Source organism: Bos mutus, chromosome 9 (genome assembly GCF_027580195.1).
Source record: "Bos mutus isolate GX-2022 chromosome 9, NWIPB_WYAK_1.1, whole genome shotgun sequence".
In the NCBI taxonomy this organism is placed as follows: domain Eukaryota; kingdom Metazoa; phylum Chordata; class Mammalia; order Artiodactyla; family Bovidae; genus Bos; species Bos mutus.
In genome coordinates, this window is record NC_091625.1 from 69788492 (window position 1) to 69805709 (window position 17218).

General features: G+C 39.0%; 1 protein-coding gene across 1 annotated transcript in view; it reads left to right on the forward strand.

Annotated features, from left to right (window-relative positions):
- Nucleotides 1–17218, forward strand: part of ENPP3 (ectonucleotide pyrophosphatase/phosphodiesterase 3) — a 91380-nt gene that overhangs the window by 16966 nt on the left and 57196 nt on the right. Inside the window, exons 3-6 of the mRNA XM_005907294.3 lie at nt 3792–3914; nt 5680–5805; nt 9441–9501; nt 14589–14686. Coding sequence (XP_005907356.1) covers nt 3792–3914; nt 5680–5805; nt 9441–9501; nt 14589–14686 — 408 coding nt within the window. The remainder of the gene's footprint in view (nt 1–3791; nt 3915–5679; nt 5806–9440; nt 9502–14588; nt 14687–17218) is intronic.

Below are 17218 nucleotides of genomic sequence, written 5' to 3' on the forward strand. Positions count from 1 at the left end.
TGAAAAGTGAAAGTGAAGTCGCTCAGTCGTGTCCGACTCAGCGACCCCATGGACTGCAGCCTACCAGGCTCCTCCGCCCATGGGATTTAAGTCAGTCCTTTGTTCTGTGAGCGGGCCTGGTGGTGTCTTAGGTTAGGGCTTTTCGCGTGGTAGTTATCCCACCATCTCGTTTGCTATCCCAAGTTAGTTCCCTCAGATTGCCCACGGGGCATTCAGGCCCAATCCTTACTCTAAGTAGTGCAGCTGTGCCTCCCTGCCCAGCCCCCACTTCCTAGTGGTGAATGCAGGCATCTGTGCTGCTTCTCAGCTAGGGGAGTTACCGCTGGGTTCATAATCTGTGGGTTTTCATTATTTATTTATTTTCCTCCCAGTTATGTTGCCTTCTGTGGTTCCAAGGCTCGGCACAGACTCAGCAGTGAGAGTGTTTACTGGTGTTTGGAAACTTCTCTTTTTTTTAAGACTCCCTTCCCAGGACAGAGCTCTGTCCTTACCTCTTTTGTCTCTCTTTTTATCGTTTATATTTTTTCCTACCTCCTTTTGAAGACAATGGGCTGCTTTTCTGGGTGCCTGATGTCCTTTGCTGGCATTCAGAAGTTGTTTTGTGGAATTTACTCAGTGTTCAAATGTTCTTTTGATGAATTTGTAGGGGAGAAAGTGGTCTCCCCATCCTATTCCTCCACCATCTTAGGACCACCCCTTGTTTGCTTTTCTGTGTGATCACTCATGCTGCTGAATAAATGCCCGAGTGACACTAGAAGTAGAGAGACAAGTTAGAAAATTATTGCAATGATATAGAAGAGCCATATGTCTTGGACCAGGGTGGTAGCATTGTAACTGGGAAGAAGTATTTGGATCTGGAGATCTTTTGATGTAGTAGATATACTGTTTCAACAGGTTGAATATGGAGTAAGAAATAGAATAGTCAAGAATGACCTCAGGATTTCAGCATGAACTCCTGATATGGAATTTCCATAATTGAGATTGATAAGACTATAGAAGGAGTTGGTTTGGGAGGAATAATCAGAAACTCAGTTTTGGATACATGAAATTTGAAGTATCTACCAGATGTTCAAGTAGAAAAGTCAAAAGGTAGTTGGATATATAAGGCTGGCATTCAGGGAAGTTCTGACTGCACATACAACACGGTGAATACCAGCATCATATGTGGGATTTAAAGCAATGTGACCAGGGTATGCCAGCCTTAAAGGATTGGAAGATGAAGGAAGAAGACTAGGAAAGAGTGGATAGGAATGTGGGAGGGAAGCCAGGTGATTGCTGTGTCCTGAAAGTCAAGTGCAGAAAATGTTTCAAAGGAGCAGAATGAATGTAAAAATGTAAAGACATTTTATGTAAATGGTATATAAAAATTTCCCCTTACTTTCTCACTAACCTTTGTTGCTATCTAATTGCTATGCATGCACCTATTCTTATGCACCTATCTACTTATTGCATGTATCCAACATTGGAGTGGGGTGTCATTGGAGAAGGCAATGGCACCCCACTCCAGTACTCTTGCCTGGAAAATCCCATGGATGGAGGAGCCTGGTAGGCTGTAGTCCATGGGGTCGCTAAGAGTCAGACACAACTGAGCGACTTCGCTTTCACTTTTCACTTTCATGCATTGGAGAGGGAAATGGCAACCCACTCCAGTGTTCTTGCCTGGAGAATCCCAGGGACGGGGGAGCCTGGTGGGCTGCCGTCTATGGGGTCGCACAGAGTTGGACACAACTGAAGCGACTTAGCAGCAGCAGCAGCAGCAACATGTCATTTGACCTATGCTTCTCCCAGTGTTGCTTTTCTGATATCATTCTGACTTAAGATCCTTTATATATTTCTCCTGCTCTTTCTCTGGGAGCTTTCCAGATCTCTCTAATCCTGTTGATCCCTTGGTATGAGTTTTGCTGTGAAAATTTGGTGAATAATTTTGATGTAATAATGTTTGCTCTTCAATTCTGGGAAATTTTACTATGATTTCTTTAACAATATCATTTTTATTTTCTTTGTTTTCACTTTTCAGTACTACCTCCCTGTTTCAGGGTCAACTAAATAGTAGCCTCAGTTACATCTGCAAAGCCCCTTTACCATGTAAGGTGATATATTCATAGTCTCAAGGATTAGGGGGGGGAACCTTCCTGAGAGCCATAATCCTGCCTACCACACCCCGCCACTGAATTTTTCATTACTGCTCTCACGTTTTTTTTTTTTTTTATTTCCAAGAGCACCCTGAACATGATTTGCCTTTTTTAAATTAGTTTTCTTCTTATTTAATGAATGTGATATCTTTTCTGAGCATCTCAATCAATTGTGTGTGTGTGTGTTTAACTCTTCTCAGAATCAGAATCAGATCAGTCGCTCAGTTGTGTCCGACTCTTTGTGACCCCATGAATCGCAGCATGCCAGGCCTCTCTGTCCATCACCAACTCCTGGAGTTCACTCAGACTCACGTCCATCGAGTCAGTGATGCCATCCAGCCATCTCATCCTCTGTCGTCCCCTTCTCCTCCTGCCCCCAATCTCTCCCACCATCAGAGTCTTTTCCAATGAGTCAACTCTTCGCATCAGGTGGCCAAAGTACTGGAGTTTCAACTTTAGCATCATTCCATCCAAAGAAATCCCAGGGCTGATCTCCTTCAGAATGCACTGGTTGGATCTCCTTGCAGTCCAAGGGACTCTCAAGAGTCTTCTCCAACACCACAGTTCAAAAGCATCAATTCTTCAGCGCTCAGCCTTCTTCACAGTCCAACTCTCACATCCATATATAACCACAGGAAAAACCATAGCCTTGACTAGACGAACCTTAGTTGGCAAAGTAATGTCTCTGCTTTTGAATATGCTATCTAGGTTGGTCATAACTTTCCTTCCAAGGAGTAAGCGTCTTTTAATTTCATGGCTGCAGTCACCATCTGCACTGATTTGGGAGCCCCAAAAAATAAAGTCTGACACTGTTTCCACTGTTTCCCCATCTATTTCCCATGAAGTGATGGGACCGGATGCCATGATCTTCGTTTTCTGAATGTTGAGCTTTAAGCCAACTTTTTCACTCTCCACTTTCACCTTCATCAAGAGGCTTTTTAGTTTCTCTTCACTTTCTGCCATAAGGGTGGTGTCATCTGCATATCTGAGGTTATTGATATTTCTCCCGGCAATCTTGATTCCAGCTTGTGTTTCTTCCAGTCCAGTGTTTCTCATGATGTACTCTGCACAGAAGTTAAATGAACAGGGTGACAATATACAGGGTAACAATTTACTCTTCTACTCCTTGCATTATTTCCTCTTCAAAATTTTTCCCTTTTTCTCTTGTTTGTCTTGATCCTTCATGTTGGATGCTATCTTGCTGTACTCAAAAGTCTGGTGACCTTCTGTTCCATTGAAGAGTAAGACTTGTTCATCCTTTTTTTGTCATTGTGGCTATCCTCCATGTCTGCTGCCTCTGTGATGAAAGCAACTCCTCCCACTTTCTTCCAAATTATGAGCCTTCTATTCTGAAGTGGGAGATGGGGTCCAGACTTTCAACCAATTTCACTACATTTAGCCTCTGTTTGTCCCTCCTACCCTCTCCTAATGGCCCCTGGTGTCTTTGAGCCTGGGACTTCTCTGGAGTCCTGGGAAAAAGCCAATTATTATTGTATTACACATTATTTATCACTTTGCACTCATGAGTCAGGTAATGCAATAAAACTTATCTATTTTTCTGTCCTAATCTGTGCTGGGTACTTCTTGTACTTCCACCATCAAACTTTGAGACTTTGGATAACTGCTGAGCACTGATTGCCTTATCCCTTCACCCTACAGGCAGCTGCAGAAAAAAATGCTTTGATGCTTCACATAGAGGACTAGAGGGCTGCCGGTGTGATGCGGGATGTAAAGGCCGAGGCGACTGCTGCTGGGACTTTGAAGACACCTGTGTGCAATCAAGTACGAAATCTGAAAGCAAGTTTATTAGCATGTTGGTTGTGTGATCATTAATGCATATGCAAATACTTGCCAGACACTTGTGTGTTAATAGTTTGCTTGGACTGACGTAACAAAGTCCCACATACTGAGTGGTTTAAGCCACAGAAATTCTGGAAACTAGAAGTCCACGTTCTAAGTGTTGGCAGGGTTGGTTCATTCCAAGATTGTGAGGGAGAATCCGTTCCTTGCCTCTTTCTAGGTTTTGGTAAATTGCTGGCTATCCTCGGTGTTCCTTGGCTTGTGGCAGCAAAACTCAAAAATCTGCCCTTATCTCCAGATGACCATCTCCCCGTTTCTTCACAGTCTTCCCTCTGCATGTGTTCACGTCTAAATTTCCTCTTGTTACAAGAAGAATACCAGCCACACTGGGTTGGGACCCACGCTAATGACCTCATTTTAATTTGTCTGCAAAGAACCTTTTCCAAATAAGGTCACATTTGTAGTCATGGGGGAAGAGAGTTAAGACTTCAGCATTTTGGGGAAGGGACACAATTCAGCCCATAACACCTTGTATTCAGGATCTAGCATTACCCTGTCCTCTTTTTCAGTATTCTAAAGATAGAATTCACACTTTGTTTAGTTGAGGTTGAGGAATAACAGTCTCCAGCAGATAAAATACTGTCAAATTATACACATTTCAAAGGCAAGTTTTCCTATGGCTTGTCATCTTATTTAATTTCATTTTTAGTGGTTCTTGGAGAGCATAAGACTCCTATAGAAAGCTGGTGATTCTTGGTGATTCTGATGCCAGTACTCCATAGAACACACCTTGAGAAACATTGTTCTTTTTTTTTAAATTTACTTATTTTAATTGGGAGAAACATTGTTCTTGAGGTGGAAGAGACAATTTAGTTTTCGATATCTAATTTTCTAGGAAGTCATGGAAAGCGGTGGTGGTGTGTCTAGTGGTTTAATGATATTGAAGATTAGAACAGTAGAGCTTCTTACATTATTCTGAAAAGGGCTCGAGGTAGAGGATAACCCAGTATGGATAAGCTCTGTATTCCCTTTAATTCATTATTAAAAATCTTTTCTTTCTAAGTACATAATATATAATGAAGAATGAAGAACACTGCATGACTGAAACATACAGCTGTCACCTAGCCAATGCATTTGTCTGATCATAGGGCTGACATTAATGCCAATCACCATTTCCTGGCAGGTGGCCCTTTAGGAAGCAATCTCCTCTAGATTTACTGAAACTGATCTCACATTAAGTGCCTATCTTGGAAAAATACCAGAGGCATGTTGGGGAGCTGATCTACCGTTCTTTCACTGTCAGCTGGAATGTACGCTGGCTGCCTGTGTTCTTACAGACCTGACCATGTTATTGTTACTTCTGTTGTCACTGCCTCTTCCTTGATGTCGGTCCTTAGATCAGGCTGGGCAGGCTGCTCCTGGGTGGCAATGGTCCCTCAAGGCTGGTAGTTCTTCTACCCTTGGGTGGGAATAGGACAGGTGTTCAGTTTCTCCAAACTCAGAGGTGTACCTGATAGGTAGACCAGAACCACAGCTTATAAAGCTACATTCCTCTCTGCCACCCATGCCAAAAGAGGAAAAGTGGTGGATTGCCCCTCATTTGTGTTATGTATTTTCATTTGTGGATGCAGATAAACTAAGAATTTGACTGTATGATAATACAAGAAGAAATGCATAAAGTTTATATTTTTGGTATTGGATGCTTAAAAGAATTGCATGCTCAAAACTGAATTGTGTAATTCTTCAGCTCAAATATGGACATGCAATAAATTTCGCTGTGGGGAGACCAGATTGGAATCCAGCCTTTGCTCTTGCTCAGATGACTGTTTACAGAGGAAAGACTGCTGTGCTGACTATAAGAGTGTTTGCCAAGGTAAGCAGGTGTTGCCCCTTTGCCTCCATGAGTTCAGTGACCCTAGAGCTGGCCTAGGCTGCAAATATTAAAACCAGTCAAAGAATTTTTAGCCACTCTGTGTGGAATAAAAGACTCAATGTGTTTACTGTGAGAAGAAATGTGTTTTGTGTATGATAGAGAAAGGGAGCTCATAGCATAGATATCATAGAAGAAAAAACTCAACGTTCCATGTTGTCTATAGAGCAAGCTCTTTTTCAGCCCAATGACTATGGTAGACATCCTTGTGGTTTGAAACATGGGATGGCAGATCCTAAAGTTAAAACATTGCAAACGAGATTCTCTGACCCAAATAGCAGTTGGTTAAACCAATAGGATTGTTGAGACAACTATGTCCTAAGTCATTGGTTTAAGGGCTGATTTAGGACTGGCGAGAGGTCATGCAGAGCCAAGATGAGAATCCAGGTTTATCAATACCTGATTTCACTTGCATTGCTACTTTAGGGGTGCAGATTAAAAAAAAATCACCAATCTCTCTGAATATCTGATGAGACTTAAGAAAAATGCACACATACATTTAGCAACAAAATTGCTTCAAGTTTTGCTGAAGCAATTGCTGTCAACCCTTTTCTCATAATCAACATGTGTAATATCTTTAGACAAAAAAGAGATTAAATTGAATTTCGATTTTTTTTAAATAGGAAGAAAATGTTATAGTAGAAACATTATTATCCCTTAGTAGAAAATAGGTTTTGCACTAATGGACAAATCAGTTTTTATGCAAAATATAATTGAAAATCAGCTAAGAAGGGCAATCAGAAAGGAAAGTAAAAGTGCTAAATGGTAAGTCTGTTTTTAAATAATAATTGGTACTTAACAGAGAATATTGTGTCATTAAAAATCCGTCTAAATTCACAAAGCAAGTATAGTTTCCAGTTTGCTTGTTTCTCTAATAAATTCACTGACCATACTGCCTCTGACCTTTGTAGTCTCCGGCCTTCTACCCTAATTTTATAACTCTTAACTTTTTATCTCAATAATGATTCTCTGGTCATGTGGTACATTTTCTCACTGAATTCATTGCACAGTATTTCTTAAATTTAGCAAAAACAAAAGCAATTGTTACAGGCAATGGTGAAGTTTACCATTACCACTAATTAATTACTTTGATGGTGTTCCCTGAATCATTTCAGTTTATTTTTTAAACAAAAGTAAATGTTTTCTCACTCTAAGAATTCAGCACTTTACAGATGTAAATGATTCTTGCCAAAATTGTGTCTCTAGGCAGGAGCTGGAGGGAATTTGAATAATTTTGTGCAAGAAACCAGCTAGTTACTTTTATATTTTAAGTTTAGAATTTTGAAAAAAAAATTAATTTCTAATGTATAGATGGAAGAGAACAGTATGTTTTTACCATAGGTCCGTCACCTTTCTTCAGCAATGATCAACTCATGACCAATCTTGTCTCATGCTGACACAGTGAAATTTTCAAAAAGATCAAAATATGACTCTACATACAATATTGTAAAGTAATTAGCCTCCAATTAAAATAAATAAAATAAAAAAGAATGTCACAGAAAATTTAAACCATATCAAACACTTTCCAGAAATAACTTAAAAAAAAGATAAAAATATAACTCTAATAAATACAAAGCAAATATATCAAAAAGTCATTAACTCATTAAGGAGATAACCAACTGGAGTGTTAAGCTGGTTCAGAGGAGCAGAGACTAAGTATACATAGAACTGAAAGAATGTTGGAACAATATCACTAAAGATATAATGTTTGGTGGGACACAAATGGCTTGCTTTGTTACAGGACAATTTACCTGCTATTAGACAAGAATCAGTTACACTGTTATTAGTTTTCTACTGATTAAATGAATCCTTGTGTGTGTACTCAGTCACTCAGTCCTGTCCGACTCTTTGTGACCCCACAAACTTTAGCCCACCAGGCTCCACTAGGCTCCGCTGTCCATAGCACACTGGAATGGGTTGCCATTTCCTCCTCCAAAATGCTATCCTTACTAAGGTATAAAATAAATAGTAAAAGATAAGCTAGATAAAGGTATATACTTTTAGGCAATCAGACAATCCAGAGCGGGGCTTTTAAGATTATAATAATTACCAGCATGACATTAAAATGAAGTCTAATTATCAGTTATCCTTTTGCTCATTTTCAAGTTTTGGAGTTTTTTCTTAATAAAATACCCCCAACCTATCTGTGAAAATTTTAGATTACATCAAAGGAAATCCTAATGTTAGTATCATTCATCTATAAATATTTTTAGCATGTATCTAAAAAAGATGAACATTTAACAAAATTAGAGTACCATCAATATATCTAAAAATGTCTTCAGTAATTATAATATTATCAACAAATATCTAATCTGTGTTCAGATTTTTCTGTTTCATGATATTAAAAAATATTTATTTCAAGTAGGATCCAAAGAGATTTCAGACATTTCAATTGGCTGATATATTTTGAGTCCTTTAAAAGTAGGTTTTCCCTTCCTTTACTTTCTCTCATGCAATTTACATGTTGGATAAATGGAGTCATTTATTCTGTAGAATTTTCCAGTCTGGGATTTGTAGATCAGATCTTCTGTGACTTAAGCATTTTGTCTTCTCCCATATTTCCTGCAAACTGGTAGTTAGAACTAGAGGACTGTTCAGATTCAAGTGTCTACCTATCTGTCTATCATGTATCCTTCACACTTAGTGGTGTTACTTCCATCAAGAGGCATATCTGTCTGTTTGGGGTTATTTTGGTCATGTTAGGCATGTATGATGATTGCACAGATTCATTGCATGTGTGCTGAGTTGCTAAGTTGTGTCCAACTCTTTGTGACCCCATGGACTATAGTCCATTAGGAGTTGCAAATGATGGCATTCATATTAGATCATTTCTACTTCATTAATGAGTTGAAATGTTCCATAAACAGAAGCATCCATGGAGTGAGAATTTTTAAGTTATGATCTTAAAAATTTGTTCAATCTTTCCCATTTAATATCAATATCAATTATTCTCCTTGGTTATTTCTCCTTTATTCATGCTTTCTTTTCATTTTTCTTTAGACTATATACCTATGTCAATTAAAGGGCCCCTGGTAGCTCAGTTGGTGAAGAATCTGCCTGCAGTGCAGGAGACCCAGTTTTGATCCCTGGGTTGGGAAGATCCCCTGGAGAAGGGAGTGGTAACTCATTCCCGTATTCTTTCCTGGGAAACCCCATGGACAGAGGAACCTGGCGGACTACAGTCCATGGGGTTGCAAAGAGCCAGACACGATTGAGTGATTAACACTTTCATTTATTAAACTCATTTTTTCCCTAGTGGTTGGGAAAGCATTGTCTTTCAGGGAAAAAACATTATTTGGAAAAAAAAAAAAAATGAAAGAAGAAATTGTCCCTTTCCAGCTAAAAGAATTCCCTTTGTTTTCTTGGTAAAGATGGGCTTCTTGATACTGTTAGTATAGATTACTGACCTGTGCGAATTGCTAAGGCACTGACCTTGCCAACATGTGAACTAGTATTTAACACGTTCTGTATGAATTTCGTCATTGGAGTAGCATGAATTAAGTCATTTGGAAAGATCATATCCATTGAATGTTGGTTTCTCTTTTCTTGTCTAAAGATGTTGATCTTATGCTTTTCAGGAGAAACCTCATGGGTGGATGAAGATTGCAGCACAGCCCAGCAGCCTCAGTGCCCAGAAGGGTGAGACGGACATGGCCGTGTTTATCCTCCTTTAATAGATGCACATGGAAATGTAGTTAAGGCAGGATGAAATTTCCTCCACCATGTTTACATTTGAAAACAAAACAGTTAACAAAAGATTACATTTCTTGTAGCTCCCAACTCACAACGCACTTTGGTTTGCTTTATTGTTAACAAAGCAACTTGTATTAAGTTATTATCTTACAACAATGAAGTATTTGTAGTAACATCCCAAGGTCCTATAAAAATCAGAACTAGAATTTAGATCTAAATGAGGTTAGCCCAAACTCTTTTTCCATTGTCATCCTGGCCCTTCAGATTTATTCTCACTGAGGGAAAGGGAAGAGAATTGTCCATGGAAGGCCTCACTGTGAAAGGTGGACCTTGGAGAATGGATGAGGAAAACTCTGTCAGATGGGCATGGCTGATGAACATGGGAGGCATCACACCTCACCCCACCTTCCCAGGACTTGGTCCAGCCCTTGAAGTATGCCCCATGTCCCCTTGCAGTCAAGGTGGATTTCCCCTTTGCCTCTGGTATTCCTTTCTGCCCTTCATCTGCTTCACTCTTCCCGCCCAAGCAGTGGGAACATGATAGTGAGACAAAAAGAGAAAACACTATCAGGCTATAGAAAGAATTGATGGAGACATTTTTAGATAATATTACTTCATTTAAAAAAATGTGTGTGGATAATGTGTATATTTGTATATCATGTTACTTTGGTTTATACCAGATCCAGCTACCCTCTTCAGAAGTTTCTAGGTAGAAGAGTAAAGAATTTAGAATTAAAAATAAAAGACTTGAGTTGGGGTCCTTGCCTGTGACTAAACTCCAGGAGTTGGTGATGGACAGGGAGGCCTGGCATGCTGCAGTCCATGGGGTCACAAAGAGTCAGACACAACTGAGCAACTGAACTGAACTGAACACAAATTGCAATATGTCACTTAAATTCCTGGATGATTGTTTTCTACACACTGTAAACAGTCCAAATTTTCCATTCTTATTTTTTGAGATGTAGTTCTTGTTCATTGAAGTATTCATGCTTAAGTATAATTTTTAGAAAGTCAGAAACCTGTGTAATATAGATATAGAATATTTCCAATATATAGAATATTTCCATGTCCCCAGAAAGATGTCTCTGTTCTGATTTTCATCACCATCAGTTCAGTTCAGTTCAGTTCAGTCGCTCAGTCATGTCTGACTCTTTACGACCCCATGGACTGCAGCACGCCAGGCTTCCTCGTCCATCATCAACTTCTGGAGCCTGTTCAAATTCATGTCCATCAAGTCAATGATGCCATCCAACCATCTCACACTCTGTCGTCCCCTTCTCCTTCTGCCTTCAGTCTTTCCCAGCATCAGGGGCTTTTCCAATGAGTCAGCTCTTCACATCCGGTGGCCAAAGTATTGGAGTTTCAGCTTCAGCATCAGTCCTTCCAATGAATATTAAAGACTGATTTCCTTTATGATTGACTGTTTTGATTTCCTTACAATCCAAGGGACTCTCAAAGGTCTTCTCCAGCACTATAATTTTTGCTGATTGTATGCAGCTTCTCTGTCTTTGGCTTCAAAGAATATAATCAATCTGACTTCGGTATTGACCATCTGGTGATGTCCATGTGTAGAGTCATCCCTGTGTTGTTGGAAGAGGGTGTTTTCTGTAATCAGTGCATTCTCTTGGCAAAAGTCTATTAGCCTTTGCCCTGCTTCATTTTGTACTCCAAGGTCAAACTTGCCTGTTACTCCAGGTATCTCTTGATTTCTACTTTTGCATTCCAGTCCCCTGAAATGAAAAGGATGTCTTTTTTGGGTGTTAGTTTTAGAAAGTCTTGTAAGTCTTCATAGAACCATTCAACTTCAGTTTCTTCAGCATTACTGGTCAGGGCATAGACTTGGATTACTGTGATATTGAATGATTTGCCTTGGAAACTAACAGAGATCATTCTGTTTTTTTTGAGATTGCATCCAAGTACTACATTTTGGACTCTTATGTTGATTATGAGGGCTACTCCATTTCTTCTAAGGGATTCTTGCCCACAGTAGTAGATATAATGGTCATCTGAGTTAAATTAGCCCATTCCAGTCCATTTTAGTTCACTGATTCCTAAAATGTCAATATTCACTCTTGCCATCTCCTGTTTGACCACTTTCAATTTACCTTTATTCATAGATCAGGTTCCTATGCAATATTGTTCTTTACAGCATCGGAAATCCACAGCTGGGTGTTGTTTTCACTTTAGCTCTGTCTCTTCATTCTTTCTGAAGTTATTTCTGCACTGTTCTCCAGTAGCATATTGGGCACCTACCTACCTGGGGAGTTCATCTTTCAGTGTCATATCTTTTCATATTGTTCATCACCATAGATTCATGTTTTAGAATTTTATGTAAATACACTCATACCATATATCCTTTTAAGTCTGTCTTTTGTTTTCTTTTATTGTTTGCTTAACCCAATGTTTCTGAGACTCATAAATGTTATTGTATGCATTGTTTATCTCACATGGGCTTTTGCACAGTGTGTTTTATCTGAGTGAAACATTGGTCCCTTTCTCTTTTCATATCATTTCTGTTTGTTCTTTAGGGGTCAGTTCACATGTCATACCCTCTGGAGAGCCTACTCTCACCTTACCAAGACTGAACCTATGTACTTGAATAGCATCCTGTACCTAAATCTAGTCCTTGATCACTTCTGTTTACTTCTTAATTTCATCCCCTAGATAAGGGCTTCTCTGGTGGCTCAGATGATAAAGAATCTGCTTGCAATCCAGGAGACTGGATTTGATCCCTGAGTTGAGAAGATCCCCTGGAGAAGAGAATGGCAACCCATGCCAGTATTCTTGCCTGGAGAAGCCAGACAGAGGAGCCTGGTGTGCTACGGTCCATGGGGTCTCAAAGAGTCAGACACAACTGAGTGACTAAACACACACACACAGTTAAAGGCTATAATTCCTTAATTCCTTTATTCTCAGTATCTAGCACAGGTGATAAGTTCCCTGGTGACTCAGATGGTAAAGCCTCTGCTTGCAATGCGGGAGACCAGGGTTCAATCCCTGGGTTGGGAAGATCCCCTGGAGAAGGAAATGGGAACCCACTCCAGTACTCTTGTCTGGAAAATCCCATGGATGGGGGAGCCTGGTGGGCTGTAGTCCATGGGGTTGCAAAAGAGTTGGACAGGACTGAGTGACTTAACTTTCACTTTCACTTTTTTAGCACAAGTGAAATGAAGTGAAAGTCGCTCAGTCGTGTCTGACTCTTTGCGACTCCACGGACTATACAGTCCTTGAATTCTCCAGTCTAGAACACTGGAGTGGGTAGCTTTTCCCTTCTCCAAGGGATCTTCTCACCCCAGAGATTGAACTCAGGTCTCCCACATGGCAGGTGGATACTTTACCAGCTGAGCTATCAGGGAAGCCCATCTAATGCAAAGCCCATCTCAGATATTTGTTAAATGGGTTACTCTTCAGTAAGTGCATATTCTGGGAAACCAAATGGACATCGTCCAGACTCTCCTCACAATTTCCTTTATAATTTGCAAATAGATGGCTATGCTAATTTATTTTTTTAGCTCTACTCAAACATATTGAGAGAAACTGAAATTATTTTTGTTTTTAGCTGATAACAGCATTCAAAATTTTCTTTATGATAATACTGGGCATTTGTCAGAATTTTTAAAGATGTATTGTAACCAAATTCCTTGGAAACACATATTCTTATTCAAAAGTATAGATAAACTGCTTGAGCACAGAGTTGAAAATTTCTTTGCCATTCTTATTTGCATGCACTGTGTTTAGAATTCAAAACAAAGTTACTGTGTTCATAGCTGTTATTCGTAATAGCCCTAAACTGGAAAGTATCCAAATGCCCATCAACAGGATGAATCAGTTGTGGTTTATTCATTCACTGGACTTCTAGACAGCCATGAGAATGAATGATCTACAACCATATGCAAAATTATGGATGGACCTCAAGCATAATGTTAAGTAAAAGCAGCCAGACACAGTGGAATACACACTGTATGATTCTGTTGCGTATAAATCTAAGTACAAAAATAGACACAGCTAATTTATGCTGTTAGAAGTCAAGACATTGATCATCTTAGTGAGGTGTGGTTTGCAGAAGTTTTTGACTAGATGAGAGCATGAGGGAAAGATTCTAAGTAATATCCTGTTTTGTGATCTGGGTGATGGCTATACAGTGGCGTTCAGTATGGAAAAGAATTATGAAGCTATACATCTTTAATTGTGTGTGTATAAAATACAAATGCAATTTTAGAAGTGAAAAAATATTAGATGGAAAAAAAGATAGTCACTGGCTATAACCCAAAGTTAACTTTCATTATTGTAACTTACATACTCATCTAAAATGAGATTGTAATGCTTTGGAAGTTAATACTAATATCCTGAAAGTTCAAAAATGTAGAACTTCAGAATAATAAAACATAAGTTTCAGAGTTCATGAATTCCATATCACAATAACAATAGTTGTATCCAAAAAGTGGTAGAATAATTATAACATATAATTTTGAGTGTGAGCATTGAACTCAGGAATCATTGCTTTTGGATCTTTAGCCAAAGCCAGAATTGTGAAAGGTCTACAACATAGAATTCCATTTCTGTTGATGTTTTGTTAGTGAAGAGAATAGATTTCAAGTCTTGCTGAGGCCGAAGCCCCTGACTTTTCTTCTCCACTCTTTGCCTGTTCATTGTAAATGCTCAGGGCTAGACAAATTTCTTACATGGTATACTTGGGTGTCACAGATAGCCAGTGACAAGGAGCAAATGGAAATAAAGTTAGGCAAGACTGTTTAAACTCTAGAACTCAAAAGAAGGTAGATTCCCAAGTTGAAAGACGCAGATAATTTATGTAACACCTTAAAAAAATATTGTACATTTTTATATGGATTAACAATGTACTGGAAACACTGATTGTAAAGGGAAATAATATTTAAAAAGAAAAAGGAAAACTTAGAACTATTTCTGACTTACTTTCTTAGCATTCTCAAATTTAGAGAATTGTAAGTAGTACAGAAAAGAGTCTTTTTGAAAAAATAAAAATACTGGTCTAAATTTTTGTTTTTCATTTTCAGGTTTGACCTGCCACCAGTTATTTTGTTTTCCATGGATGGATTTAGAGCTGAATATTTACAGACATGGAGTACTCTAGTACCTAACATCAATAAACTGAGTAAGCCTCCTACAATCAGATGTGTATGGATGACAGATTAACTAGTTAGTTAATCTCTAAATAGTGCAGCTTTCTTTTTAACCTTTAATGTTAGTGATTTGTCTCAGCCCAGGTCCTCTCAAGAGTTTTGATGACTTCACTTATGATATCTATTTTACACTTGTTGGCTCCTCCTTCTTTTTTTGCAGCATGCTCACCCTTTTGTTTATTTTGGTTTGTTTTGTAATTGAATATAACTTTTGCTCTATGAAAATCTGTTCCTAGATAATGTATCAAAAATGGTGCCTGTCATATCTAGGTTCTGGGTTTTAGCAAGGTGAATATGACCAGTAAGAATAGGAATCTGAAGGAACCTGAGGAGACCAGACAGACCAGCATATACCAAGACTCCCATAGGTGAAGGGGCTTCCCTGGTGGCTCAGTGGTAAAGAATCTGCCTGCCAATGCAAGAGATGCGAGTTTGAACCCTGGTTTGGGAAGATCCCCTGGAGAAGGCAATGGCATTCCACTCCAGTATTCTTGTTTGGGAAATCCTATAGGCAGAGGAACCTGGTGGACTACAGTCATGGGGTCACAAAGAGTTGGACACAGCAACCAAACAACAACAACCATAGGTGAAAAGTCCAGTATTTCTGTCCAGTTCTGGAATCAAGATGCCTGGAACCTGGTTCCACCTCTTACTAGCAAGCTTACTTCCCCTGTTGGTGCCCCAGTCTCTACATCTGTAAAATGTTCACTTCCCACCTAATAGAAATACCAGTAGACTATATACATAGTGTACCTTGGATGGTTTTAAGTTATTACTATAATTGTCATTTTTATTGCCATCTTTATCATGATGTTGTACTTCAGTGTTAGGGCACAATTTTATAAAGTTAATAATAAAGAGGAATGGAGTAATAAACTATATATGGGAAAAAAATCTGAAAGAGAATAGATACATGTGCAACTGAGTCACTTTGCTGTACACTTGAAACTAACACAACATTGTAAATAAACTATACTCCATTATAAAATAAAAATTAAAAAAAAAAGAGGAATAGAACAGCCAAGGACATAAAGCTAAGAAATATCAGAGGGTTGGCTCCAGAGCCCACACTGTTCAGTGCTCTGCAATTCTTCTCTTACTTCCTCCTTTTGTTAGGCCCTCTTTTACCTCCATGGTCCTCAAATTTTATGACAGTTTTATTTTCCTCCAAATTATTTTTTTTTAAAGCTGTTTGACTCTAAGCTGATCACCTTTTCTGGACCTTAGATTCATCATTTGTAAAATGAGAGGATTCAATTCAGTTGCTCAGTCATGTCTGACTCTTTTCAACCCCAGGGACTGCAGCATGCCAGGCTTCCCTGTCCATCACCAACTCCCAGAGCAGTATGAAAATTTTACAGTATGAAAATGAGAGAATTAGACATAATTATTTCTACTGCTAATTCCAGCACTAACATTCCTTGACTGTAGAAAGATAAATTACTTCCCCCTGCAACACAAAGGGCTTTGTCTCTTCAGCCTCCTCCTCACTCTTTGAGGCAGATCTTAAGGTAACAGATTAAGAGGTTGGGTCTCTGACAGAACTGGCTCCAAATTCAGGATTTGTCACTTGCTGCTGAGTCACTGTGTCCTGGAAAGTAATTAACAACACTCAGTTTCTATTTGCTTATCTGCATTTCCTCTAGTAGTCTAGATAGCAAAACCTGGGTCCCAAAGGGAATTTATCTAACCAGGCTGAACCAAACCCCTTTAGAAGTGGAATTATTTGATTTGTTCATCCCACAGAAAGTTGGAAAGGACACCAGTGAAATATTGGGCCATTGAGAGTCTTCCCTTTTGAAGATTTAAACTATTTTGTAATAGTTTAATAGTCTCTTTAATGTGTGAAGACATCACCAAGGCAAAATGGGCTCTTCATTTCTAGGAGGCCCAATTAAGAGTAGGTGTGGTAAAAGAGTTAGGATTAGGACCTCCAGAGAATGGTAGGCTTGAGATGAGGTATGTGACAGAAGGCATCACTTTAAGGAAGTCTAGGACTTCATCTCCAGTGTCCCATCAAACTGCCTGGAGACTGAGCATGGTCTAATACCACAGTGCCATGAGCTATACCAGTGACTACCAAAGGGTCATGGACTCTAGTGAGAACATTTTCTTGTCTCAATGTGGATGAGAACAGACAAAAGAAGGTCCAGGATCAGCAAACTATCAAGTGAGATAGAAGTAATTTGTCTTGAACTGGAAGTCAGATTTCTTGGAAAGTTAGATGTGAAACGGGTTACGAGAAGACTAGTAGTAACCATGCTTGTGTCCCAGGGATAAATCTCACTTGACTTTAGTGTATGATCCTTATAATGTGCCGTTGCATTTGTCTTACTAGTATTTTGTTGAATTTTTTTGCTCTAAATTCATGAAGGTATTGGCCTGTAATTTTCTTTTTCTTTAGTATCCTTATCTGGCTTTGGCATCAGGGTAATGTTAACCTCATAAAATGAATCTTAGCGTATTCTTTCCTCTTTGTTTGTTTGTTTTTTGGCAAAGTTTGA